This window comes from Muscardinus avellanarius, assembly GCF_963383645.1.
Source record: "Muscardinus avellanarius genome assembly, chromosome: 4".
In the NCBI taxonomy this organism is placed as follows: Eukaryota; Metazoa; Chordata; class Mammalia; order Rodentia; family Gliridae; genus Muscardinus; species Muscardinus avellanarius.
The window spans coordinates 1,939,855-1,965,951 of NC_137789.1; the positions used below are offsets into that span (position 1 = coordinate 1,939,855).

The 26,097-nt window shown below is 63.5% G+C and overlaps 1 protein-coding gene across 3 annotated transcripts in view; it reads right to left on the minus strand.

Annotated features, from left to right (window-relative positions):
* ADGRB1 (adhesion G protein-coupled receptor B1) overlaps positions 1–26,097 on the minus strand; it is a gene marked incomplete at both ends in the record, with an annotated part of 62,219 nt that overhangs the window by 5,537 nt on the left and 30,585 nt on the right. For 2 of the 3 annotated variants that reach the window (XM_080695261.1, XM_080695260.1), the window contains 9 exons: positions 10–105; positions 1,882–2,053; positions 6,958–7,043; positions 8,672–8,738; positions 9,634–9,703; positions 10,123–10,273; positions 10,931–11,033; positions 13,002–13,105; positions 18,444–18,585. In XM_080695261.1, the coding sequence (XP_080551387.1) occupies positions 10–105; positions 1,882–2,053; positions 6,958–7,043; positions 8,672–8,738; positions 9,634–9,703; positions 10,123–10,273; positions 10,931–11,033; positions 13,002–13,105; positions 18,444–18,585 (991 nt within the window). The remainder of the gene's footprint in view (positions 1–9; positions 106–1,881; positions 2,054–6,957; positions 7,044–8,671; positions 8,739–9,633; positions 9,704–10,122; positions 10,274–10,930; positions 11,034–13,001; positions 13,106–18,443; positions 18,586–26,097) is intronic. The other variant, XM_080695262.1, reaches the window with a different exon arrangement.

Genomic DNA, 26,097 nt, shown 5'->3' on the forward strand with positions numbered 1-26,097 from the left:
CAGTCCTACCATGAGCTGGGCATGGCCGTTCTGGAAGGAGCCCCCCGAGTCCCCGTTGCCCTCCTCCTGGCGGTCCACCACACGGCACTTCACAGCATCCTGGACCTGGGGAGAGAGGGCGTGTGGGCAGGCACCTGTGATGGGGGTCCTAAGACATGCAGCCTGCCATCATAGCAGACCCTCCGAAGGAGGTGGAGATGAGCACCCAGGGGTCTCAGCGCCAGGAGGACACAGGAGCCCACAGCAACTGTGCACTCCCAGGTTTAGGCACTGGGGGTCAACAGTGAGTCGCCAAGCCACAGGCAGGGGCTGGGAGTCTGGGGCGGGAGGGGGGCTGCTGGAGAAGCAGGCAGAACCCTGTGTAGCTCAGTGTCCTCAGGCCCGGACACTGTGGAGGCAGGAGCCCCCTACCCCAGCACACGTTCCTAATGTCCTCGGCTTCGTGCAGGCCTGACTCCCAGGCTGGCTCCGCTGGGCCACCCTGCCCTCCCAGACAGGCCCGCAGCCTCCTCTGGCGCTGGGGTGCCCCCTGCTTCCTCTGGGCGCCTTGCTCTCCACCTCCCTTTCCTACTGGGTGGGAACCTCTGCTGCTCTGTCAAGCTCGGTGGCTGTGCCCGGACTGCGGGCTCCACACGCTGCTGTCCTCTGGGATGCTCCTTCCTGGCCAGATGTGGTTCTAGTTTCTCCAGAGCCAGGCAGGCAGGGCCGAGGTGACTCTGATCATCAGGCAGCCTGTGGTCTGGGCAGGGCTGGAGTCCCCATTTGTAGGCGGGAGCCCCCCTGCTGGCAGGGTGGTAAGTCAAGGGCGCGAACCAATTCCCAGGTCCAGGCCAGGCGCCACAGAGCAGGGGCAGCCGGCTGCAGGTGGTGGGGGTGGCTGTGTCTGCCCAGCTGTGGTGGTCCCTCTGCCGCAGCTCTCCTCCACTGCGGCACTGCCTACAGCAGAGACCTCATGGCTGTACTCAGCAGGTGGAGGGCTCAGGGCAGGAGCATCCGGAGGACTGGGTGTCAGAGCTTCTGGCCCTCCTCCTTTCTCGGGGGTGGGGGTCAGAGCACAGGGGAGGGGCAGCCGCATCTCTCTCAAGGAGTGGGCAGGGGCTGAGCTGGCCCACGGGTAACCCACAGTTCCCGCCTGCCTTCAGTTGGACCCCACCTCCAGGGCCCCTCCGTCCAGTGAGGCCCCAGATGGGGCAGCCACCCAGCCCTCACATCGAGGGGACACTCCCCTCTGCTCTCACGAGGCCCAGGGTGGGGTCCCTCTCCACAGGCTCCCTGGGCCTCCGTGGCCTGGGCCAGCGGTGTCCAGGATCCCCATTGCCCCTGCTGATTAAGGCTAGCCTATCAGCTGAGGTCATGACCTCTCACTCTCAGTCGGCCTCCAGTGCTGCCCCCTTGTCCTGGCTGCTGGGCTTTTGAAAAGTCCCTTGGCACTCTCTAGAGGGTCCCAAGGAGCAGTGGAGCGAAGGGCCCTCCTCTCCTGCAGCCACATCTAAGGGCTTGTTCTCCAGCATCCCTGAGATGGGGAAAGGTCACCTTCATCGCTTCCCCCAGCCAACAGACCATGGAACCCAGGCTCGACACCTTCTGGAAAGGTCCAGAAAACAAACACTAACTCTCTCCTAGGTGGGTCCCGCAGGGAGGGCCCTGTGCCTTGGTCACCTGCGACCCCAGGCAGTGGGTGTCCCAGGGAAGAGCTGTCCTACCCACCAGCTCGCCTCGGCAGCCCGGCTGGGTGCAGGGAGGGTGGTGCCACGGGCTCCGGCAAAGGCGAGTGGGCCCTGTCCTGCCCAGCACCCCAGCCTACAGGAGCCTCAGGGCCGCGGGAGCGGGCCTCTTGGGACCCTCCTATGAGGCAGGGGGGAGCGGGCACACGCCACCCACCTCTCTGCGGAGGATACAGTGCACCATCACGATGACGAAGCCTTCCAGTGAGTCAAAGACGGCGAAGAGGATCTGGAAGAGGGCGGAGCGGCGGTCGGTGACAGCGAGCACGGCCGACATCCAGGTCAGCGCCAGCAGCGGCAGTACCACGCAGGAGCTCCACAGGGAGGCCCTGGGGACGGAGGGCGTCAGCCGACCCCAGCCAGGCAGGGCAGCAGGCGTCTCCCTCGCTCCTCCCCACGCTCCCTTGCCCTCTCCGGAGACCCTCCCGGGTCCCAGCCCAGAACCACCCAGACCCAAGGGCTTGAGGGACCAGGGAGCGGAGGCATCCTGAGGGTGCAGCTCTGTGGAGAGTCCGGCTTCCTGACTGTCTAGGGTGGCAGAGAGGACCTGAGATGGGAGCTCCGTGGGGCAAGGAGGCCCTGGGCCAGGGGCGGGGGCTAGAGGGCTGGGAAGGGGCTTCGGCCAGGCGCACATGGGGGGGGGGGTGTCAGGAACTCAGAGAAGGGAAGGGCCAGAAACTGAGGGAGACACAGACGGACAGTCGGACAAGGCCAGAGGGTCAGAGAACAGACTAAGACAGACAGGGACAGAGACGGTGGGGTCTGCTCCTCCCTACGGGCCACAGGCTGCGCCCGTCCTGCCCCTAGCCCTCCCGCAGCACTGAGTTGGGTGGCCCGGGTCCCCTCTCAACCTCAACTGCATGTGGCCACCCTGAGCCTCTGCTGCTCAGGGCCGCCATGCGGCCTCAGGGCTGTGGGATGTGCAGGAGTTGGTGGGCTCACCCTCAGCCCGACCCTGGCACCGCGGTACTCCCAGGGACGGCTGCAGCCTGTAGTCCGCTGCCAGGCACTCTGGGAAGCTTTGCCCAGGCCGGTGCCTGCCTGTGTAGTCCACAGGCCGCCGGAGCCGCTGCCATCACCAGGCCTGGGGCTCCCCTCCTCCCTCAGGAGTCACCCTCTGTCCCCCCCACCCCCGAAAGGAGCAGGCAGAAGAGGGAGGGCCAAACAGGGAGGGAGTTTGGGGGTGGGGTCAGGGGCAGCCGGGCTGGTGGAGAGGCTAAGGGTCTAGCTGAGGCCAGACAGGTAAAGGACCCCCAGGTCAGCGGGGCCTTAGCCAGGCCGAGCAGGCAGCCCTGCCCCACCCCCAGCACTGAGGGGCCTCATGGCAGAGGGGTCCTCCGGCCTCACCTCGTCTCCCGAGATCCTCCTCCTGCTTCAGGCCCTCCTCCTTTCCCAGGGACACTGTCCTCCCTGGGCAGCCGCCTGCCCAGCCCCATCACACAAGGGTGCCCAGGAGGGGGACAGCTCCCTGGCCGTCTAGCCTCTGGCTCAGGCCAGTGCTGGGTGACCTGAGGCCCCAGCCCTCCCATCCCCAGGTACAGTGTGGGCTCCAGAGCTAGGCCTTACGTGAGCCCGACCCAGATGACTGCAGCCTTCCCCTGGTCCTGCGGAGTCACGCACCGAGCCCACCCCCGGGTCCTCATGTCCAGGGCCTGGCCAGCCCCTGCCCAGCCAACCCCGGTTGGGGCAGCATTGTCTGCTCACTATTCTCCTCAAGGCTGGTCTGGAAGCCGGCTGCCCACCAGTACTCACACTTCCACCAGACAGCTCACTCTCCTGGGCAGGACCCTCCCTGCTCAGGCCAATTTCCCACTACCGAGGTGGCTGGAGACCCTCACTCCCCTTTCAGCTGTTTTTGAGCCAGGACCCTGGACTACCCACCTCACCTGTGTCTGGGCGAGGGAAGCAGAGCCTCGCCCACCTGCAGATGCTGGGTCCCCAGTCACCTTCCCTGCCCCCCCCCACAGGAGCCAGCCTCCAGGTCTGACACTCACAGCCTCACTCTGAGGCTTGGCATATGGCCTGCAGCTTGGGGACGCATAAACTACTCCGGAGCCTCTGCAGCCTTTTCGGAAAGACTTCTACAGAAGGCGGTACAGAGCTCAGAAAGGCCTCAGAGAGGGACAGGAGCCGCAGCCTCTTGCCTGGAGTCAGATGCCTGCAGTGTGGGCGGGAGCCGTGCCCAAGGCCCGGGGTGGCCCCCACCGACCTGCTGCGGACCCCAAAGGTCCTCCACTCTTCCCACAGCCCCTGCCTTGGGGGGCACCCAGGCTGGCTGCTAACCCCAAAGACGTGTCACTGCCTGTGCCAGGGCACCCAGCCTCGCAGGCTGGGCCTCGCTGCCCAGCTCTGTAACCAGCTCCTGCAGCTCCACGGCGCGGCCCTGGAGTGGGCCTGCAGTGCCCAGCTCAGAGAGCAAACAGGAGTAAGCCGGGGGCTTGAGGCCTGGGCATCCCTGGGACCTTGGGAGCCAGAGGCCCGAACGGCCACCGCCGGGGCTGGGAAGCCCAAAGCCTGCAGCCGAGAGCCTGTCCACCTGCCACGCCGCCCCAGTGCACCGGCCACAGTCCCCAACAGAGCTGCCTCTTGCCACCTCACACGTGCATGTGCACACACGCGTGCCCACACTGGTATACACACCACCATTCACACACGTGCACTTATATATCCCTATGCAGTCATCTCACACGCACACGCACACCTACCTGCTCATACGTTCTTCCCCACACCCATCTGCATATATCGTCATATTCCTGTTACACGCATGAACATGCCAGTATGCATACGTGTCTCCACATGCACATGTCTACAGCTGCCCACATTTGCATATGCTCACATGTAAATTCACTCCACACCCAGGTCTGTGTACACTGTCACTTAAACAGATGCACCTACACACACGTGAACCCTTGCACTGCGTGCATGCTTCCACTTTTACACACACACGAACTTATGTGCTTACACACTCACAATGCACACTCACACAGCTTTGATGGTTCTAGTTGCGGAATCCTACATACCCACGTGCATACACCTGCATGCTGTGCAGACCCAGCCACTCTCACACACATACACTGGGATGCCTGCACACCACACATGTGCGCACTCATGCGCTGTGTACACACACCAGCCATCACACGCACACTTGCATGCTGTGTGCACCTCCCTCCTCAGGCACTCTTACACACAGGTGTGCACTCGCACATTTGCATGCTCACTCACATACAGCTCGCAGGTCCCACTGCCCGTTACATGCTCTCACAACCCTGCTCCCTCTGCCCCTGGAGGGAGGGGGTCTCCCAGGCAGGCCAGGGGCTTTGTCCTGGGTGGGGGGCAGCCACACATTTGGGGGTGACCAGACGGCACCCTGGCCTCGAGGCCACTCCCGCCCTGCCAGCACCAGCCTGGCCCTCTCCCTCCTCCTGTCTGGGTGTAGCACGCAGGCCCAGGGCCCCGGAGCGTGGAAGAGCGGGGCGGAACAGAGCCGTACAGAGGATGGGGCGGCCTAGGAAACCCGGAGGAGTTGGCAGAAACGGAAGAAGTGAAAGAACATAAACAAACAAATGAGACCAGAAGAGGCAGCCCCGCCCGGGACGGGGCACTAACATGGCGTTACTGGCGGCGTCGGAGGTGGCGTCGGCCGCAGAGAGGACTCCACACTCGGCACATTTGAGGGCGCACCCGAGGGCGGCCTGGGGCAGCTGACTGCAAGTGAAACCAAAAGGCTGAAACAAAAGCAAACACGTTCTCATGGGAACCAACGGGGCAAAAGAGAAGAGCAGACCAACCAAACAGCCCCAGAGACGCTGGGCCGCCTAGCGCACCCAGGCCTGGGACGAGGAGCGGGCACCCGCTGGTACCCAGGTCCTGGCGCTGTCCTCAACTGGCTGAAAGCACACCCTGCCTCAAATTGCACAGGCGGGAAGCTCCCTGAGGAAGTGCAGGCGTGCCTGGCTGAACGCACACGTGCTGAGCCAGGGTGGGAGGGGAAGGGGCCCACCTGCCAGCCCAGTCCAGGGCCGGGCAGTCGGGTGGATGGACAGGGTGGACCATCAGTCTGGGCAGTGACCTGGGCAGTGGCCTCCCACAGTCGTGTGGGTGTTTCCAGGCACACGTGCACCTGTGTGTGAGGGGTTCATGTGCGCAGAGGCCAGCAGGTGGGCATTCCCCGTCTATGTGGGAGGGCCAAGAATTGGCCAGATGACTCCGCTGGCCTCTGACCCAGCCCCCCAGTACTCACACCCCCCAACTTGGTTTACTCAGCTGTAAGATGGGAACACAAGGCAGAACCGCCTCCATCTGTACTGTAAGCACAAGCCACGCGGGCCGGCGGGGAGGGCGCTCGGCACCGCAGCTGCATCTCCATTCGCGGAGTTGTGGCACGCGGGGCTCACCTGCGTGTGCGCCCCGGGGCCTGCGGAGTGTGGCTGTTGCCCGGGAGTGTGTGGTGGGGGCTGAGGCTCTGCAGAGGCCCGGGGCCAGGCCCTCCCACCGAACACCGGGCTCCAGGTCAGTCCCACCAGCCAGGACAGAGCCCGCCACGCACCCACAGGGAAAGCTGCCACTCTGTGCCCCAGAACGAGTAGGAGGAGCCACGGGGAGACAGAGACAGAGAGACAGCAAGCAGGACTGGCACAGAGGGAGGCGGGGCGGGACCCACAATGCAGCAGGACACAGAGGGGGAGGGGCTGCAAGTGGGGCAGGGCCTCCGTCCCTGGAGTCAGAGCCTGCACCCCGGCACCCCTGCACTGCAGGGTGCTATTCCACACGGAGGGGGCCGTGAGCCCTGTGGGAGGACTGTGGCCTGCTGTCCCCAGAGCCACCCGCCCCAGGGTGAAGGCCCACGAGGTCAGGGCCAGCTGCCCAGAAGGCGAGGTGCCGCCTCAGGGTCACACAGTGGACCTTGTGGCGGGCAGGGTGCTGGGGAGCCTGATCCTCTGCCCTGGGGTGCCTTCCCCGAGCCCAGCAGAGGGGTGTCTTTGGGAGCAGTCCGTGCCACTGTTCCTGGGGACTCCACGGGGCCCACCCTGTCGTACAGATGGAGAAAATGAGCCACAGAGCCAGGGACTGGCTGTGGCCTGAGCAGGCCTTTTCGTCCCGGGCCTCAGTTTCCCCACCTGCGCCGGGCCCCCAGCCCTGCAGTGTCAGACTGAGCCACGGGGCATGGCCATCTGCAGGGGGCTCAGGGGGTCGGGCTCGGGTTCCTCCAAGCCAAGGTGGGTGTGGCGCCTACCCTGCCCTCTCCTTCAGCTTCTTGTCTGTGATGCCGTCTTTGGACACCAGCTTGTTGAACACCAGGATCCCAATCACCATGTTCACCTGCCGGGCAGAGAGCCAAGGTGTGGGCTGACGTGTGTTGGCCAGCAGTGGTCACACCCATGGTGCCCCTCGGCCCTCCAAGGGTCACTGTCAGGGCTTCTGCCACCAGGCACCCACGCAGCCGGGACAAGGGCCTCGGTGACCTCAAGCCAGCTAGAGGCAGCCCACACAGAGCCCCTCCTCTATGCACTGCGCACACGCTGCCCTGTCCCACCCAGGCCCCCAGCAATAGGGAGCTCACCGCCCCAGGGTCAGGGATACCCTCACTGGCCTAGCTTGGGGATCCCTCTCTCTGACCCTCAACCCCCCTAGCAGCTTCTGCTGTCCCCTGCATCCCGGGAGGCTCTTGGGTCTCAGGTGCATCTCCCCTGCTGTTATCCCAGCGCCCACCCAAGACTGAAGCAATTCCTAGAGTGTCTACAGGAGCCACGACACCCCGGGGACCTGAAGGTCTCTTCCTTACTCTGGCCTTCTCTGTTGGGGTGGGAGACAAGACCCAACTCATGCCTCACTCCACATCTCATTGCAAGAGGGTCCCTGAGCCCGCTGGGGTTCCCACTCTGCAGAAGGAGGCCATGGGACTCCACACACAGGCCCAGGGTGGCTGGCACTGTCCCCATAGCTCTGCGAACTCAAGTCCACACATGGGCCTTGCCCGATGGTGCCTTGAACGGAACATTCCCTGGAAACAAGGCCAAATGGCTGTTTGGCTGTTTGGCTGTCTGGGGGTGAAGTGGCGTCCTGGCAGAGCAGAGAGGAGTGGGAAGGGCCTGCCCCAGTTACTAGCCAGCAGCAACTCTGCCTGGTCCAATCACAACAGGGGTGGGCCCTGCTTTATAGCCCCCTCTCCAGGCCCCAGTGCCTGCCAACAAGCATCTGAGCTTGCCAACCCTGCTGCCGCCATGAAGAGGCACTGTCCGCCCCGCGCCTGGCCTCTCCCACCTCCCACCAGGAGGATTCCGGCAGCCAGGGCTCTATGGAGGGCCTGGGACCACCCATGGGTGCTGTCAACTGTCTCCACTGATACCCCAGCATCCCGATCCAGGCCCTGCAGGGTCAGCCACCCAGGGGCCCACGGTCTACCTGTGAGCCAGGTCAGTCTGGGCTGAGCCCTCTAAGCAGTGGGGATGGGAGATGAGGGCAGGAGATGGAGCATGCCCAACCCCGGGATGGGCCTACAATCTGGATTCCCACCGCCCATCAGCCCTGAGAGGCAGGCAACGGGCAGCTCACGTGTAACCTGGGCAACAGCTCCAGGCCCCAGGCCACGGTTACACTCCTCAGTGAGGGAAGGGATGAACAGGAAACCCAAGGACCACTGAGGGAAGGCGCTATGGGCTCCCGTGCAGGGAGCCTGGCCCTGGCCAAGTGTGGAGGGACTGGCCCAGCCTGGCCCACGGGCTCATCCCTCCGTCCCACCCACCCATCACTCACTGGTCAAACCCGCACAGACCTCTTGATGGGGTACTGCCGGTGCCCAGTGACCAGCAGCTGTGCTCACAGGGACAAGAAGGCTGACCTGCACCCCACACCCTGAGGGCAGGTAGGAGCTGTGGGGCCAGTGAGGAAGCTGGGGTCAGGGGCCAAGGGCCCAGCCTGGCATGGGAGGAGTGGGCCAGGGTCAATACCAGCACAACGGCAGCAGCTGGTCCCACGAAGGCATACAGCAGTCCCCCCTCCAGGGAGAGCCAGCAGCTGGGGAGGAGACAGACCATCAGCGCCCACCCCCCTTTACACAATGGGTGGGCAAAGCACGGACGTCCGCCTTCTCAGGCGGGAGGGGCATGCACCAGAAAGTAGCGGCATTTGTTAAGCACCCCCTGAATACATGTTATGCACTTTGCTCTGGAATCCTTGGAAGCCCCAGGCTGCTGTCCCACCACCACTTACAGGTGGGAAAAGGGCCCAGTACAAGCCTGTGTGGAACCACATAGCAGGGCCCAGGACGGGGAGGTAAAGGAGGACTGATGTCCCCTGTCCCCTGACGCTCCCTCTGCGGGACTGGGACCTTCCTGGATCCTCTCTTGGGGGACTAAAAACTCTCTTTTCTCAACATGATGCCAGAGGCCCCAAGGCCTGGCCAACTGGCTCCATGCGCATGCCCCTGGCCTGGCAGGCCTGAGCCCAAGCCAGTCATGAGCACCACACTCCCTCTCCCCCGTCCCTGGGGTTCCTTCCCAGATGCCCCTCTGGGGCTTCATGGGTGTTGTCTGTGCGAGGAGCCCTACCCTACTCCGTTCCAGGGGCATGTGTGGGGTGTACCTACTGTGAACAACCTGGGGTCCTCAGCAGCTCTTGTGCAGACGGAGATGCTAAAGCCCAGGGACCAGCAGCATCCAGGCTGCCCAGTGAGGAAGCGGGAGGCCCCGATGGGCCCCAGCCCCGTTTCTCTCAATCCCCCGCCTGCTGGCTGGCAGGGGAAAGGGGGCTGCCCTCAGGCTCGGCCCCAACCCAGGGCCACCATCCTGGAGCCGCACTGAGCAGGCATCTGGCCTGGCGGGGTGGAGGGCAAGGCGGCCCCAGCCTCCCAAGGCTGTGGAAGGTTTTGGGGAGCCATGTGGGCTATCCCATCCCCACCTTTCCAACTCACTAGTTCATGGTGCTGTACCCCTTGGCCTTGGTGAATCCCACAGATATGGCCACGACCAGCGCAGGGAGCCCTGGAGGACAGAGACAGCATCCTGAGCCGGGCCCCCAGGAGCCCTGCCCGGGGGCGGAAGGGGCATGCCTCTGAAGCCCCCAGAGTGTGAGAGGTGGAGAGGACATGGCCCAGCAGGACTGGGGGCAGGGCTGCCAGGTGAGCACATAAACACAGGATACCCAGCTACATCTGGGTCTCAGATAAGCCAGACATCGCTTTTAGTAACAGAATGTGAGCACAGAAACGACTCCTGACCTCATCGTCAGCGTGAACTGGGGAACAGTGTTTTCTCTAGCGGCCCATTGAAAGGATAGAGGCCCAGAAGAGAGAAGCCCAGGGGGTAAGGGGGGCTGCAGAGGCAGAAAGCAGCAGCAGGGCCCCGGGAGGAGGGCAGCCCGTCGGCCACGCCGCCGCAGAGCCTGCCCCGCGCGTGCTCACCCCAGCCCAGGCAGAGGAAGCGCTTGCGGATGAGCCGGCTCCGGAGGCGGCCGGTCACGGCCATGTAGGACTGCCAGGCCTCGGTGAGCACCCAGCAGAAGGAAGAGAGGAAGAAGAAGTGCAGGAAGGCCGCTACCAGCGTGCACACCACCTGGCGGGCGGGGGGCGGTGAGGGCTGGGTGCGCGCCATGCCTCACCCACCCCGTAAACCCCCAGTGTGGCGTTTCAGGCAGGAAGCCGCTGAGAGGTGACCTGGTCCCCACCCTGAGAAGAGCGTGGAGGCTGCAGGCCCCCAGGGGGTGTTCTATGACCCTGCCCACAGACTACCAGGGGCAGACGTCCTCCTCTTCAGCTTCCTCCAAATGGCAACCCAAGAGCCTACTCAAAAGCCCCAGATCAAGCCTCCGTCCAGCAAGTGGTGAGCCCAGGACCCAGAGAGGGTACAACCCACCCCAAGGACCCACAGCAAGTCAGAGAAACCTGCCGTGGCTGTGCGCTTCCGCTTCACACACAGCAGTGCCCAATGCCAGGCCTCCCCTCAGGTGCACTGTGATACCTCTGCCCCTACGTGAGGGCGGCCCCTGAGGAAGGACACGCCCCACCCAGGCCTGAGCCAGACGTGCTTAGTGGGATGGCCATGGAGACCAGGGGTGGAGAGCAGGCATGGGTACTCTGGGAGGGCAGGCTGAGGAGCCCCACTCTGAGCCTCCGGACTCAAGGCTGGCCAGGGTGGGGCTCATGCTGGGTAGCCACCTCTACCCTACCTGAAGACGCTGGGATGTGCCGGGCAGGGCAAGAGGACACCTACCTTGTTGCGGGTCTGGGTCTGCCCGATGAGAATGAGGGCGTTGGAAGAGATGATGGACAGGCAGAAGTTGATGAGGATGACGGACCGCTCTGAGCGGATGTACCTGTGGGAGAGGTCAGGCAGGAAGCCACAAAGATGAGGCTAGCACCCAAGAGGGCCTCATCTTCACAAGATGAGGTCATATGACTTACTGGACTGCGGCTACTTCCTCCTTGCAGTCACTGCTACCTCCCCATCTCCACCACCATCACAGTTGTCACCAGCACCAGCACCATCATCACCATCACTATCACCACCACCATCATCATCACCATGACAACCACCACTATCACCACCATCATCATCACCATGACAACCGTCACTATCACTATCATCATTACCATCACTATCACCACCATCATCACCATGACAACCACCACTATCATCATTATCATCATCATCACTATCATCACCAGCACCATCATTACCATCACTATCACCACCATTATCATCATCATCACCATCATCATCATCACCATGAAAACCATGGTCACCACCATCATTACCACTAGCACCAAGACTATCATCACCATTATCATCACTACCACCAGCACCAGCACCACCAGCACCATTATCACTACTCCTATACCATCACCATCATCACCATGACAACCATAGTCACCACCACCAGTACCATCACTATCATCACCACCATCATCATCATCAGTATCACCAGCACCAGCATCACCATCACCACAACTCCTATACCATCACCATCACCACCACCATCATGACCATCACCATCAGCACCACCATCATGACCATCACCATCAGCACCACCACCAATCAGGAGGAGAGGAGAGGGCACATGGCAGAATCTAGGGTCCTTGACACAGACTTGACGTGCTGTCTGACCTCGGACAGGCCATGTTTCCTGTCTGGGTTGCCACTTCCCCACAGGGCCCACCAGAGCTGCCTGCAGCTCACGGCATGCTGCCATGGCCAGTAGCACCTGTTGAGGGAGGTGCTTTGAAATTGGTAAGTGCCAAACCTCAGCAAGTCAGAGCTGGAGTTCAGAGCCTTCAAGCCTCAGCCCCAAGATATTCTGGGAGCCCAGTCTCTAGGGGAGGAGCTGGCTGTGGGGAGAATAGCCATGGCCCCTATCAATCACAGGATCCCTGGATGCTCTGTCCATGGGCAGGAAAATGGAGGGCATCTGCAACCCAGCCACCAAGAGAGTGCCTACCACCCCTCCCCCACCAGCTCACAGTGACCTCTTGCTGCCCGACCTTGGGCACTGGCCAGGCTGTCGGTTCCAATTATTGGCTGACATCTCACTGCCAGCGTGGCCAGGCGCAGGGGCTGCACACCCGTTAGCCACACTGGGAGTGCCAGCTCGGCCCTGCAGGCGGTTGCCTGCCAGCGACCTTGAGCTTACCCTCCTTGCTCCAAACGCGCAGTGGGAGCCGGATGCACAGGGGCAGGGGGACTGGCCGCCCAGCTGGCACAACCCGCAGCCACACCCCTGTAGGCAGGGACACACGCTCGCACACCTGCGGCCACTTGGCTCGACGCTCTGGCCGAGCCTGCACCATCACTTACAGAGTCCTCCCGGGCCTGGGCATAAGTTCTCCTTCCATGCACCTCCCCAGCCCACCAGGGGCCTTGGGGGAAGGAGCAGGGAGGGTGGGAAGCCCTGAGGCTGGGCCCTGGCCACAGGGAGCTGTGGCTTTGCAGGTCCTCACAGGGCTCACAGGACACCGGGTGGCCATGGGCCGGGTGCCCTGTGTGCAGCGTGTATCCAGCAACAACTGAGACCCGTGTGGTCCAGGTCCAGCTGGAAAGGTGTGTCTACCCTGTCCACCAGGTGGCAGTGGCAGGTCAGAACCTAGAGCGACTGTACGTAGGGTGTGGGGAGGGCCGGTGTGCGGTGAGGGGCCAGCAGGGGTTGGGCTTGGTGGCAGAGATGGAGGCCGGGTGCTGTCTGTGGTGACAGCGTTGGGTGCCACAGGTCACTGGGAAGGTTAGAAGGCTGGGGTGGAGGGCTCTGGGACCCCCGCCCCATGGCCGGCACCCCAGGGTGGGCACCCACCTCCACACGGACACGTAGATGATGACCAGCATGAGCAGGGTGAGGGAGGACACGCCGCAGCCCACGATGAGCGTCACGGATGGCACGATTGCCTTCTCCATGTTCTGGGGGCCGGAAGAGACCGCAGCGTTAGCCCCAGCCATGCTGTGCCTGGAGGGGAGCGCTTGCCCCCATGCCCACCTGGCACAACCATAGTCATGTACAAGCCCAGCAATAACCCCTCCACACCCCGATTCCAGAGCGGCTTCGTCCCCGCCTTGCAGGTGGGGTCGGGAGGCGCAGGCCCGGCCCAGCGCTGTAGACAGCTCTCAGCTTGCCCTACCAGCTCCCAGGGCCTGCCCTCAGCAGCTGCAGCTGCATGCAACTGGGCATTCAATCAGCAGCACCTCCAACTCCACTCCCCCTCCAGACCCAGCCTCCCAGACTCCTTCCACAGCCCCCGTTAAGCCTTTACTTCTTTTCCACTGCTCCGGCAGGTGCCTCAGTTTACCTCTGGATCTCGGCAGTTCCCTCTTTGCCCAGCTCAGAGTCCCCCTGACTCCCTGCAAAGGTGGCCGAGTGCTCTGCCTGTCCCCATCTCGGGATCTCTGCACTACTGCGTCCCTCCGCCTGGAACACAGCCCCCTCACGTGTCTGGGGCCTCGGCCATTCTTAGCTCAACCCCCAGGAGGCCGGGCCACCCCTGCTCACCACTGCCCACCGCATGCCCAGCACAGACTGGAGACGCAGGCTGGTCCCGCCCAGACAGGGCCGTGCCCGCCCAGGCGATGGCAGAGCCCGTCCCTCCCCAAGCCATCCTGCGCCCGCTACCAAGGAGGAGGCATTAGAGAGCTCTGCAGCCCCGCGCCCTGCGCTCCGGGAAGGGGGCCAGAGTAGGTGGGGAGCTGGCTGGGAAAGCGGGCCTGGGCAGGAGCCATTTCTCCACCCTGGCCGGCCCCCACTCCAAGTCGGACTCTCCAGTAAGCTACACAGCTGTCAGAGCCCCTGCCTGACAACGCGCTGCCGGGGAGACCCCCAACCCAGAGGCTCCCGACGACCCAGGTGGCCGCTCTCACCGGGATGGCGCCTCCCGAGGTGCCCTCAGCCCCAGGATCTGCTCCGCCTACCCCCACCTGGCTGCTCTGCCAAGCCGCTGCAGCCCGCTCCCCAAGCGCACACACACGCGCACACTCACGAGCGCGCACGCGCAGGAACTCCCAGGCCTGAAATGCTCTTCCTGAGCACACACTGCCTCCTCCGAAGCCCTCTCCCTGGCCCCCATGGGCATCGGCACGGAGGCCCCTCAAAGTCACTGGCCCCGGATGAAGGTGGGAAGCGACACCCAGAAAAAAGGAGGAAGCCAGGCCGGGCGTGGTCATCCCAGCATCTGGGAGGCTGAGACCGGAGGATCGCCTTTAGAGGACAGCCTCAGCTCCTTAGTGAGGCCCTCTGCAACTCAGTGAGACCCTGTTTCAAAATAAAGAATAAAAAAAGGGCTGGGGGTGCAGCTCAGAGGTAGAAGGCCTTGGGTCCCATCCCAGCACTGCCAAGGCCACCATGCGGCTAGTGGCTAGTGCTCCATGGCGGCCGGGCCTGGGTCATCACAAATCTGTTTCTGCATAGAGCCTGGGGCCTGGGGTGGGGGCCAGGGCCTGGCTCTAGGGCCAGTTAGCTCTGAACTCACTGGCTAATCCCAGAGCCACCCGTCCCCTGCCAGGTTCCCTGGGAGCGGCCCTCACTGCCACAGGCCGGGGCAGGGACATCCCATGGGCAGGTGAGGCCGAGCCTCACACACCACGTCAGGCGGCTTCTGCCTTGCAGGCCGCCCGGCTGCCCGGCCGCCCGCCCCTCTGCCTGAGCTCACAGCACCGGCCTGCCCCGCTGCTGGCTGCTCATCTCAAAAACTCGGGCCTTGGGTGCTGGACTGGGCCAGAGTGCAGCGGGGACACGGTGCCTGCCCTGTGAGCACCTCACGGCTGGCTGCTCCAGCCCCAGTGAGGCCTGAGGAGGCCTACCTGGGCTCCAAACTCGGGGGGCCCAGGATGGGAGGTCAGGTGGACAGGGACCTGTGGGGGCGGGCAGCGCCGGCAGGTCACGGGCTGAGCAGGTGGCTCCAGCCCCGGCCTCTGTGGCCATCTGCCTTGTGTGTCCTTGTTGTGACTGCAGCTGTGAGCATACCCGCTCACCAGCCTGGCATCGGTCACTCTGGACAGCCCTCACCCAGCTCTGGGTGATGTGGGGAGGGGACAGGCGAAAGCCCAGGGGCAGGGGTACTGGAGAACTCCAGGCCTCGTCTGGAAGGACCAGCTGCAGACCCCAAGGATGAGACTGGTCCTGACTCCCACAGTGGGGACACAGGGCCAGGCTGGCCCCTGTTGGAGACTTGCTCCCATGCTAAGCTCAGTGCTGCCCCAGGGCCTTTGCACAGGCCACCCTGCTGCTTGATGTCCTTCCTCTGACCTCCACATGGCTGGCCCTTCTTCGCAGAGAAGTCACCACCTCACAGAGGCCCTCCCTGCGCATTCCATCTGACCAGCACCCTGGCCCCCCAGCCTATCGCCTTGCCCTGACCTCTCCTGGCTCCCGGTGGCCCCCAACCACCTGTCACTTTCCTCTTTATACAGTTACTGCCGGTTCCCACCACGGGAACTCCCTCCTCCCAACCATCTCCAACCCTCCACACACCTTAGGTCCAGGTTGACGTCTACCCTGCAGTGCCTGCCTCCTGTCTCTTCTCCGACACCGGCTATGGCTCCCACTGCCCACAAAATTAACCCCTGACTGGAGTCAGACTGTGCCCTGGCCCCTCCTCCCCCAGGGCACACCCTGACCCTCGACTGCAGCCACGGGCTAAGTGCTACGCCGGCCGCGTCCGAGCCCCGATGCTGAGCGCTGCTCACTCTGTCCTGGCCCCAACCTAAGCACAGTCACAGGAGTGCCACGCGGGCAGCACCAACAAGGCTCCTTGACAGACGGTTTACTACGCGCCCAGCTGTGTCAGCGCCACAGATACACCACCTAGCAGGGTCCCGCCACGGCTCCGAGGCGGGCGCCACCTCTCACACACAGGTGCAGCAGTCCCTCGAGGCCACCCTGTGCCCAGAATGGCACCGGGTCTGGGTCGGCCCACCCAGATCCAACTCCCTGTTGCAATCCATCCACCCGCCATGCTCCCCAGGGGAGGCAACTGCCTTTCCCGCAGCCCCACCCTGCCGGCCAGCGGGTCTACCTGCGGCCGCCCCACTGCCAGCCTCGCTCCCCTGCCATGGCCTCCCCGTGACCAGCCTTGCCAGAGCCCACACCTGTGCCCTTGGCCTCAGCAGCCCTGGCCTCGCTCACCCCCCACCCCCCAGGGCTCTCACTTCTCCAGGACCCTGTGCCATACCTCCTCCCGGTGCACTCCCCAGAACCTAGCCAGGAGGACCCCAAGCACCCCAGCCTTCCCCCTGCTAGCTCCTGCGCCCCCGCAGTCCCCCACACCAATGCTCAGCATCTGGGGCCAAGCTCGCCCTCCAGGGGCCGGTGCTGAGGGGCAGCCGGGAGGGGAGGGAAGAGGAGGGGCTCTCGGTTCTTCTGGGCAGTCCCCTTTGAGCGCAGCTGGGCATCAGGAGCCCAGATGGAGCTTGGGAGTTTGCTCTGGGAAGTCCCAAGTGAGGCAGAACCCACGGCCCCATCTCACAGATGGGGAAGCTGAGGCTCGGGAGGAGGCAGCCTGCTGCCGACCCTGAGGCCAGCTCTATGGCCGCTGCAGTTCTCACGCCTCTGCCGCTCTGGCTGGGATATGGGTACAGGGTGGCCCAGCACACCAGCCCGCACCACCTTCCTGACCAGGACCCTGGTCTAGAAGCCCAACAAAGGGAGCCACGGCCCCCCAACAAGCAGGCTCAGCGTCCCAACCGCCCTCTCCCCCGAAGAAACCCAGCACAGACCAGCCTTGCCCAGAAGGCCCTCCGCAGCCCTCCCTCGCCCTGGTGCGAGCAGACGTCAACAGAACCACTGCCCACCGCCAGCCCGGAGGACGCAGGGTCCTCTCCACTACAGGGAAGCCGAGGCCCTGAGGGCCAGCCCGGGTCACTGCATGCGAGGACAAGCCTGTGTCCGACACTAATCTGCTGCCCAGGCCTGGGAAGGAAGGAATGCAGGGACACAGTCCCCCACCCTGATTCCCCGCCCGGACCCTGGGCACACACCCTAGGGACAGAAGAGCGGCTACTGGAGATCATGCTGGCCCCATGCTGCCTGGACCAGACTCAGGGGCCCAGGGTTAGGTCATGCAGTGGCAGCCCGCCACCTTCACCCCAAGGCCATTTGCACAGAAAGCCACCTCTCCCAGGGGACCTTCAGGGCAGCCCCTGCCCTGCCACAGACCCAACCCCAGCCGGCCTGCCCAGAGGGCTCCCCAGGGTCAGGGCCAAGAATACGTACCCTGCCTGTCCAGCCCAGACTCACCGAGACCTTGAGCAAGCCCCTCCCCAGGCCTCAGTTTCTCTGCCTGTCAGTGAAGTTCAGTGGCACTGACCTATGAACTCTGTTTGCCTCTGACCTGGGGAAGCCCCGCTGGGTTTCTTAAGATAAAAGCAGTGGCCAGATGTTCTGGGAGCCTGGAGCTGTCTGCCACAGGAACATGGTTTTTGTGAGGGGTGAGCTTTGCCCAGCAAAGCCGAGTTCCCCCCTAGCCATCCTCCACGCTACCACCCCAGACCTTGCAGCAGGTCTGGGTTAGAAGCCGTAGGAGAGCGCCCAGGGCCCCTCCTCTCCTTGGTGGGCAGCCTGGCCCAGTGACCTGCAAGGGGCTTCTGGGGTGAGGTGCAGCTTGGTGGGCTCTAGGGGTGAAGCCCTCCAGCCACTGTGGGCTGGCCCCGCACCCAGGGCCCCAGCCCTCAGGCTGCCCCAGATGCAGTCTCCATAGGAACCAGTAGCCCCCACGATCACAGGAACATAAAGGAGGCCCTGAGATGGAGGGCCTGCCTGGGGACTTGGGCCAGGCCCAGCAGCCTCACCGCCCCCAGAGCCTGGCCGGGCACAGCCACCTCCGCCAGCCAGGCTGCACTCGGGGTGGGTGCAGCAGGATTCCTAGAAAAGGAGCCCAGCAGGCAGCTCCTCCTGCCAGCCCTGGGCACCCCAGGACAGGTGGTCCTTCCTCTCCTGAGGACCGAGGACCGGCCCTCTCCAAGGTCCCAGGCCTCTGAGGAGAGGAGAGTGAAGGCAGACCCACCCCTCCGCCACTTCCGGACGGGATCCCCAACTCCACAGCCGGCTCCCACTCACCCTATTGAAGGCCATGGTGGCTGCTGGGCGCAGCGATCCCGAGGCTGGGAAGGCTGGGGCGCCCTCCCCACCTGCCTCCGCTGCTGCTGCCACCGACGCGACAGTCCGCGCCCCCGCCCGCCGCCCCTCCTCCTCCTCCCTCCTCCCTCCTCCCTCCTCCCGTCCCTCCTCCCGCCAGTGCCCGCGGGGTCTCACCGCGTCGGCGCTGAGCTGGGCTAAGATGGCGAAGGTGGAGAGTCGGTCACAGAGGCAGCGCGTCCGGAGGGCGTCGAGGGGCACCGTGCGGCAGCCCCGCCACGACCAGGGCCCGAGCTGCGGGGGGGCGGAGGAGGAGGGTCTGGGGGCGGCGGGACACGGGGAGACAGGCAGCGTCAGCGGCGGCCGGCGGCCGATCCGGCCCGCCGCCCTCCCCTGCGCCCGCCCCGCTGCCAGGCCCCGGCGCCCCGGCGCCCATGGCCGCCTCTGCGCCCGCCCGCCCGCCCGCCCGCCGCGCGCCCGAGAGCCGAGAGCAGCCCGCGGGAGCGCGGGGCGCGGGCGCGCCGGGGAGGGCGGGGAGCTGGCCCCGCGCCCGGGAGGCCCCGCGCCCCCGCCGGCCCGCGAGCCCAGGGGAGTGGCGCCCCGAGCCCGGGCGGGGCGCACAGGCAACGGGGGCGCCGGGAGCAGCAGCCTGCGGATTCTGACTCCCCAGCCACAGCCCTGGCTCCGCTGGGCTGGAACTGGTGACCTTGGGACTGCTCCACCGGGCATCCATCCACCTCCCCAGGCCAGGTCCCCTGCTCTCCGAAGCTCTTCTCTCCCCAGGGAGGCAGCTGGAAACTTCCCTCTGGTCCCACCCAGGCCCCTCCTGCTGTTTCTAGGCCCCGCAGAGCCCAGCTGTCATTTCAGCAAAAGACTTGCTAGGTCCTTGTGCACCAGGAACCAACTGCTGGCAGGTCCCTCCTTCCTCCCCCTCTGCTGTCCCAGAGCCACACTCCCCAGCCTTCCAGACTGCCGGCCTGGCCCTCTGTCCAGCAGCCCTGGCCCTCTGTCCAGGACTTCCGAGCATCCAGCTCTCAGCCACTGACCCTGAGCATGGCCTGCTTTGAAGAAAGTGCCAGGGAGGGCCTCTGGGGCCAGTCCCTGTCCTGCTCCAAGGACTCAGGGCCCCACCAGGTGAGCATGAAGATCCGAAGATCCTGGAGGATTCCAGGATCTGACCTCGCCAGGGCTACTGCTGGGAGCCTTCTGCACCCAAGACCCACGGAGCAAGGCTTCACCCCCCCCCACCCCCAGGCCCCAGGACTTCCAATGACAAGCCTAGGGTCCTCTTTCTGCATGAGGGTCTCCCCACCACCAGCCCCAGGCCCTTTACACTGAGTTCCCACCCACCCCAGCCAGGAGGGGGCGACAGGATTCCCAGCCTCAGGAGGCCTCCTCCAGCCTGCACTGCACAAGGGGACTCCAAAGCTCAGAGCCAGAGGCGCATGCTCCGTGCACGGGGGGCTCTGCTTTGTCCAGCTGCCACACGCAGGAGCCACACGGCTGCACCCCCTGGGGAAGTGACCCCCGCCCCCGCGCCTCAGTGTCCTCAGGGGTGGCCAACCTCTGCACAGGCCGTGCTGCGGTGCATGCCTGTGGATGGTGGATCCGGGCGTCTGAGAGCCCTGAGTGCGGCCGTGGGCTCTGGGTCACGCCACCATGTGTCCTAGTCTGTTTTTAGCAGCCCAGGGAATTGGCGGCAGGATTGCTGAGATCCAGGCCCGGGAGAAGGGACACGCACTGGGTAGGTGGGTGGACCCCTCCTCCCCGAGGTCCAAGACACAAGCGGTGCTTTCTCCGTGCCTCTCCTCCCATGACTTGCTCCTAAGGACCACACTGTGGCCTCGGGTACCAGGGAAGGCCAGGCTGGGGGGAAGCCTGAGGGAGGCGCGGGCCTTGGGCTCCAGGGGCCAGGATGAGCAGCATGGCCCTGGGAACCACTACCCTCTTTGGCCTGTCTGCCCACCCGAAACGCAGTGCGAAACCCCATGCCCTTGGTCCATGGGAAGGGGTCTGGAGGCCCTGGGCTCCTCCATCTGAGGACCCTCTCTTTCCAGAGGAAGTGGACAAGTGGACATGAGCCATAGAAGAGTCTGGACCTGCAAGTTCTGTGGCTCCCAGGGCTGCCTCTGAGCCTTTGGGGCTCGGCCCAGCCGGACCTCACAGGCCCCAGGGGCAGCCACAGCACTGACCCCAGGACCCTGGCACTGGGATGGAGGCTAAGGGATTAGCCTGCTCAGAGGTCCCACCTCCAGCCCGTGGCCCTGCAGCGCAGCACAGGGTGTGCCAGAGTTCAATCCCAGGGCAGAAACCCCTAGGCCCTCTTGGTGAGAAGAGTCCAGGTCCTGCTGACCACAGAATGGGCAGGACCTGGGGTCCAGAAGGAACAGGGACTCGAGTCCCTGGAAAGCCCTGGTGCGCTGAGTGGCACCCCAGACCTGGCACCCCTACTGGAGGTTCTCCCAGGCTGCATACGGCTGGGCTGGGCACGGCCCTCACCCCTCTGTCTGATGTAGCCTCCAGCCCTGGCTGACTCTCACGCCCTGTTCCTGGGGTGGCGCAGCGGTCCCGAGCCGCCATGGCCCCACGGCAGACCGGGAGCACCCGTGCTCCAGGATGACTCTGTGTGCGAGTTCTGTGGGCGGCCAAACGACCCACCCATGGTGTTGGCTGGGTAGCTGCTCTCACGAGTGGGGCTCCAGCCGGCAGGGCTGGGTTCAAATCCACTTTGTGGTGCACACCCCAGACTCAGGCTATCCCCCTGCTCTGTGTCAACAGCTGCACACTTGTTCAAAGACTTGGAGGGGAGCCGGGCTGGTCAGGCCCACAGCCTGGTGGACCACAGGGTGCCATGCCGCCAGCCACCAGCCAGCGCCTGGGAGACCCCCCATTGCTACCCATCCTGTAGCCACAGAGGCTAGAGGAAGCACTGCCCCTGATCCAGGAGACAGGCAGTGGCTGGCCACTCTGCAGGACCGTCCAGCAGGTGCCCAGCCTCGGCCTCCCACCGCTCTAGCAGGCCCGTGATATGGGGCAGGGGAGCGTCTGCCGCCTGCGCAGCTCCGGGCAGGGCCCCTCCATGCCCCTTTTACACCCAGTAATAATAGCTTCCGCTGGTGCTCGGCTCTCTGCACACTTTCTCATCTATTCTCTGCAACAACCTTCAGGTCAGCTTTGTAGATAGACACCGAGGCTCTGAGAGACGCAGGCGTCCGAGGCCACACAGCAAGACAGCAGTAGCGCCTAGATTCCAGGTTCTGTCTACCTGCCTCCCCCGCTCCTGGGCACATGGCATCCAAACCCTGACCGAATGTGGATCTGAGCGGGGCCTGCAAGGGTAACCTGGAATCAGGAGAGAAGGACGGCCTGTCCCAGGCCCAGCAGAGCCAGGAAGAGCGTGGTCAGTGAAGGACTCTGAAGAATGACCCGAGCCCTCCTCGCGGCACTGGGCCTCAGCTGAGGACCAACCTGCAGCAGGATGGGTGGAAGGCTAGTCTCAGCTCAAGGACCCTCCTATGCCTGCCAAACACACATCCACCTGGAAAAGGTCGGCATTCCTCAGCCCTCCCTCCAACAAGACCTCTGGACAGCGTCTTCTAACACGCAGATCCCTATTCACAACAGCTGGGCATCCGTCCTTCCTCTGCCTCAAACCCTTTCTGCAGCACAGGCACCTGTTCCCATTTCTGCAACAGGGGAGGGTCATTCCCTCCTCGTGCACGCAGCGGCTGCACCCGCACGTGGGGGGCCATTTGCCACCTCTTGTCTGAGCTACAGAAACTTGGACTATCTGGGTCATGGAGCCAGGTGCCCCCTCCTGAGCCCAGGCCTAGGGAATCTGGGCCAGGTGCACCTGCTCCCGATGAGCCCAGGGCAAGAGGACTTGGGCCATGACTCCCTGCCAGGAGCGGAAGAGAGAGGCCTGGATCAGAGCAGCAGCCCTTCCCTGGCTGAGTGGGAGGACTTGGGGACCCAGGCCTCTGCGACAGAGCCCAGGAAAGGTCTGGACACTGTCCACCCTCTGCAAGTCACAAGTGGCCCCACCGCAGGGGCCTCCCAAGATCACCAATGCCACAGCATCAGCAAGCCCAGGGACGGCTTCCGGTCCTGCCCACTGCCCCTCTGAGTGACCCCAGGCTGACCACTCTCTGCCCACAAGCAGACGGATGTTTTTCCTCCACCCGCAGCCAGCGCTGGCCACCCAGAAACCCAGCCTCCCGCCTCTTCTGCCCCACAGCCCACAGCCCACCACCACCAGCCCATTTTTCAGGCTGAGACCCCCCCACACCCTCCCACAGGAAACCCTGTGGGCCAACTGCTGGTTCCAGCTCCCACAGCCCGGGCCCCAGCCCCTAACCTGCTGTCCTCCATCCAACCCCCTCACCCACCCTAGGCCCCAAGCCCTCCCAGGGCTCGCCCCTCACTCAGATCAAAGGCCGCACTACCCCAGGCACTGGCCCAACGTCCCCTCCCACCCCACCTGCCTGGGATCCCCAGCTCGCTGCATCCCACCCACATCCACGAGGGGCCCCGCTCCTGGCTCAGCCCTAAGCCATGCGGCTCATTTCAGCTCCCAGGGCAGGCCCTGAGCTCGCCCACCCGCCCCCCGCTTCGCCCCGCGTCCCAGGGAGGCTCAGCATGTGGCCAGCGAGCCAGTGGGCAGTCCCCCAGGCACATCCGCAGGGCCTGGCGTCGGTGGGAGGCCTCAAGGGGACCACACTGCAGCTCGGCCCGGGCACCCTGCTCTTCTGGGACCTGGCCGCCCACTCCAGCTGCAGGAGGAAGTGGGCAGCGAGGCCTGGCCTCCACCCTGGGCCAAACTCCTTCCCGGGCTCTCGGAGCTCGGCTGCTCCCTGGGCAGAAGGCTCGGGCTCTGACCAGCACCTGCTGGGTAGACAGCAAAGGCCAGGCCCGCGTGCCCACGGACGTCAGGGGCAGTGGCTCGGGTGCTGAGAGCCCGGGCCTCACCACATCGTGATCCTCCCGCCGGCCCACAAAGCGAGTGCTATTATGGGACTGCGCACTGTCAGGGTCCCCTTGGATTTGATGGGCTAATTCACACTCCAGTGTGAATGACTCATAGGGTGCCCTCCCACACAGCAGAAAGAAGCCAGCAGTGGGCACGCAGCGCCCCAGTGGAATCTCAGGTGCCGGGCAGGCGGCAGGAATGGAGCCTCTGCGAGTGGCGAGGGCCTCCCAGGGCCCCCAAACCTCTCAGCCTGGCCTTCAGCATTCTTGGAGAGCTGTCTTCCTCCCATGGCCCTGCAGCCAGCCCACTCGGCCTCTTGCCCTGCCTAATGTAAGCCCAGATGGAGGCTGGCAGTGCCGCCTCCAGGAAGCCCGCCTAGATAGCTGCGCTAGTCCTGCTTTGCTGAGCGAGCCCCACCTTGCCGCCCAGTGGACCCCTTGGTCCTGGCGGCCCTGCCCACACATGCCAGCCTAGGGAGAGCCCCTAATGGCCTGGTGCATACAGGACCTCTCCTTCCTCCCAGCCTGGGTCTTCGCTGCTTCGGCCCCCCTGCCCCTGCCCAGGAAGCCTCCCTGACCTCCCCCTCCAGTCTAGAAGTCCCAGGGGCTTGGCCCCATCTGGCCCCGGCCCTCCAGCTCAGGACCTGAGCGCAGCCTCGTCTCTGACCTGCCAGGCTGGGGTTTGGACACCTGCCTGCCCCAGGGCCAAGCTCTGGCTGCCAGGCGAGGCCCACGCGTCGGCGGTGCGGCTGTCCTTCCTGTGGGCCCAGCGCTCGGGCGGCTCTGGCTGGGGCTGAGCCTCACTCGGCACCAGGTCTGCAGCCAAGCCTTCAGGGCTCCTCCATCCCCACCGCGCCGATGCCAATCTCCCCACTCCTTCCTGGCGCCGGCTGCTCTGGGCCAGGCCTCCCCACGTCAGCCCCAGCCCGGGGCCGACAGCTCTTCTCCTGAGCCAGCTCTTTGGGCACCAAGGGCCAGGGCTGTGTGTCCACTGCAGCAAGCCTCCTGGGGGAGGGGTGACTGGGCTCCCAGCTCAGCAACAGTGACCTGGCCCCCTCCATCAGTCGGCTGCTTGCCAGCTCCAAAGCCCAGCTTGTGGCCCGGAAGACTCTGCCTGCACCTGGCCCACCTGCCTGGTGCCCGCCCCTGCCAAGAGAGGGTAGCTGCCAGACACCTAGGTCCCTCATGCCCCAGCCCCTGGGACCCAGTGGGGGTCAGGGGCCAGTGTGTTTACTCACTCCGTGAGCAGCTCTCCGCCCTGGGTCACCGCCCTGCGTGTCACCCCTGGCTCTGCAGATCCAAACCTCACTGCTGTCACGGTCGGTCCAGCCTCGTCTCTACCCAGCCTGCTCCCAGTCTGCGTGTGCTCCTGAGCCTCCTCTGCTCTCCCAAAGCCCTCCCACCACCTGGCTGGTATCTGCATGTCTGCTGCGCTCTGGCTCCTTAAACGCACCATGGGTGGGCCCTGCTTCCCACAGGGTACGAGGCTGCAAACTCCGCTCAGAGCTGAGCATGCCTCAAACATCTCATGCTACCACAGCCTGCCTGCCCTCTCAGAGCTACCACTGAAACACTCCCGACCGCATCAAGGACGTCAACAGAGCAATCTCCACCGCCACCATAACTGTCACTACCACCACATTACCACTATCACCATGTTACCAACCCACCAACATCACCATTACGTTACCAATACCACCACCACCACCACCACCACATGACTAACACTACCATTGCATTACCCATGCCAATACCAACATCACCAACATTATATTACTGCCATCACCACCATCACATTACCAACTCTACCACCATCAACATTACATTACTACTATCACCACCATCTCATTACCAATATAATCACCATCACCACTGCATTACCACCACCACCACCATCACCAATGCATTACCAACACCATTACCAACACCATTATCACCACCATTACATTACCACCACCATCACCATTACATAACCAACATCATTACATTACCAACACCACCATTACCACCATTACATTCCACCATTACATTACCTCTACCACCACCACCATCATTACATTACCAACACCACCATCACCACCATTACATTACCACCACCACCACCACCGTAATATTACCAACACCAACACCATCACCACCATTACACTATCAACTCCACCATCATCAACATTACTACTATCAGCACCATCTCATTACCAGTACAACCACCAGCACCATATGTTACCACCACCACCATAGCCACCATTACATTACTACTAATACTATCACCATCACATTACCAATACCACCACCATCACCATGATAATCACCATCACATAACCAACACTATCACCATTATTACATTACCAACACCAACATCAACACCATCACATCACTACCACCATCACCACCATTACATTGCCAACACCAACACCATCATCATCATTACATTACTAATAACACCACCATTATCACCATCACATTAGGAATACCACCATCATTACGTATCAACCACCAATACCTCCATTACATTATCAATGCAACCATAACCACACCTGCATTACCAACACTATCACAATCACCATTAGTACATTATAACCACCACTAGCACATTACCAAAACCACCATTATATCACCAATACCATCACAATTAATATCCAACACCAACACCACCATAACCACTATTATAGTACCAATACCATCAACCATTTCATTACTAATACCACCACCATGACCACCATTACATTGTCAATAACCACCACGAGTACATTACCAACACCACCATTACATCACCAGCACCACCATAACCACCACTGCATTACCAACACCAACACCGTCATCACCACTATCACCGCCACTACATTACCAGCACCACCACCATCAC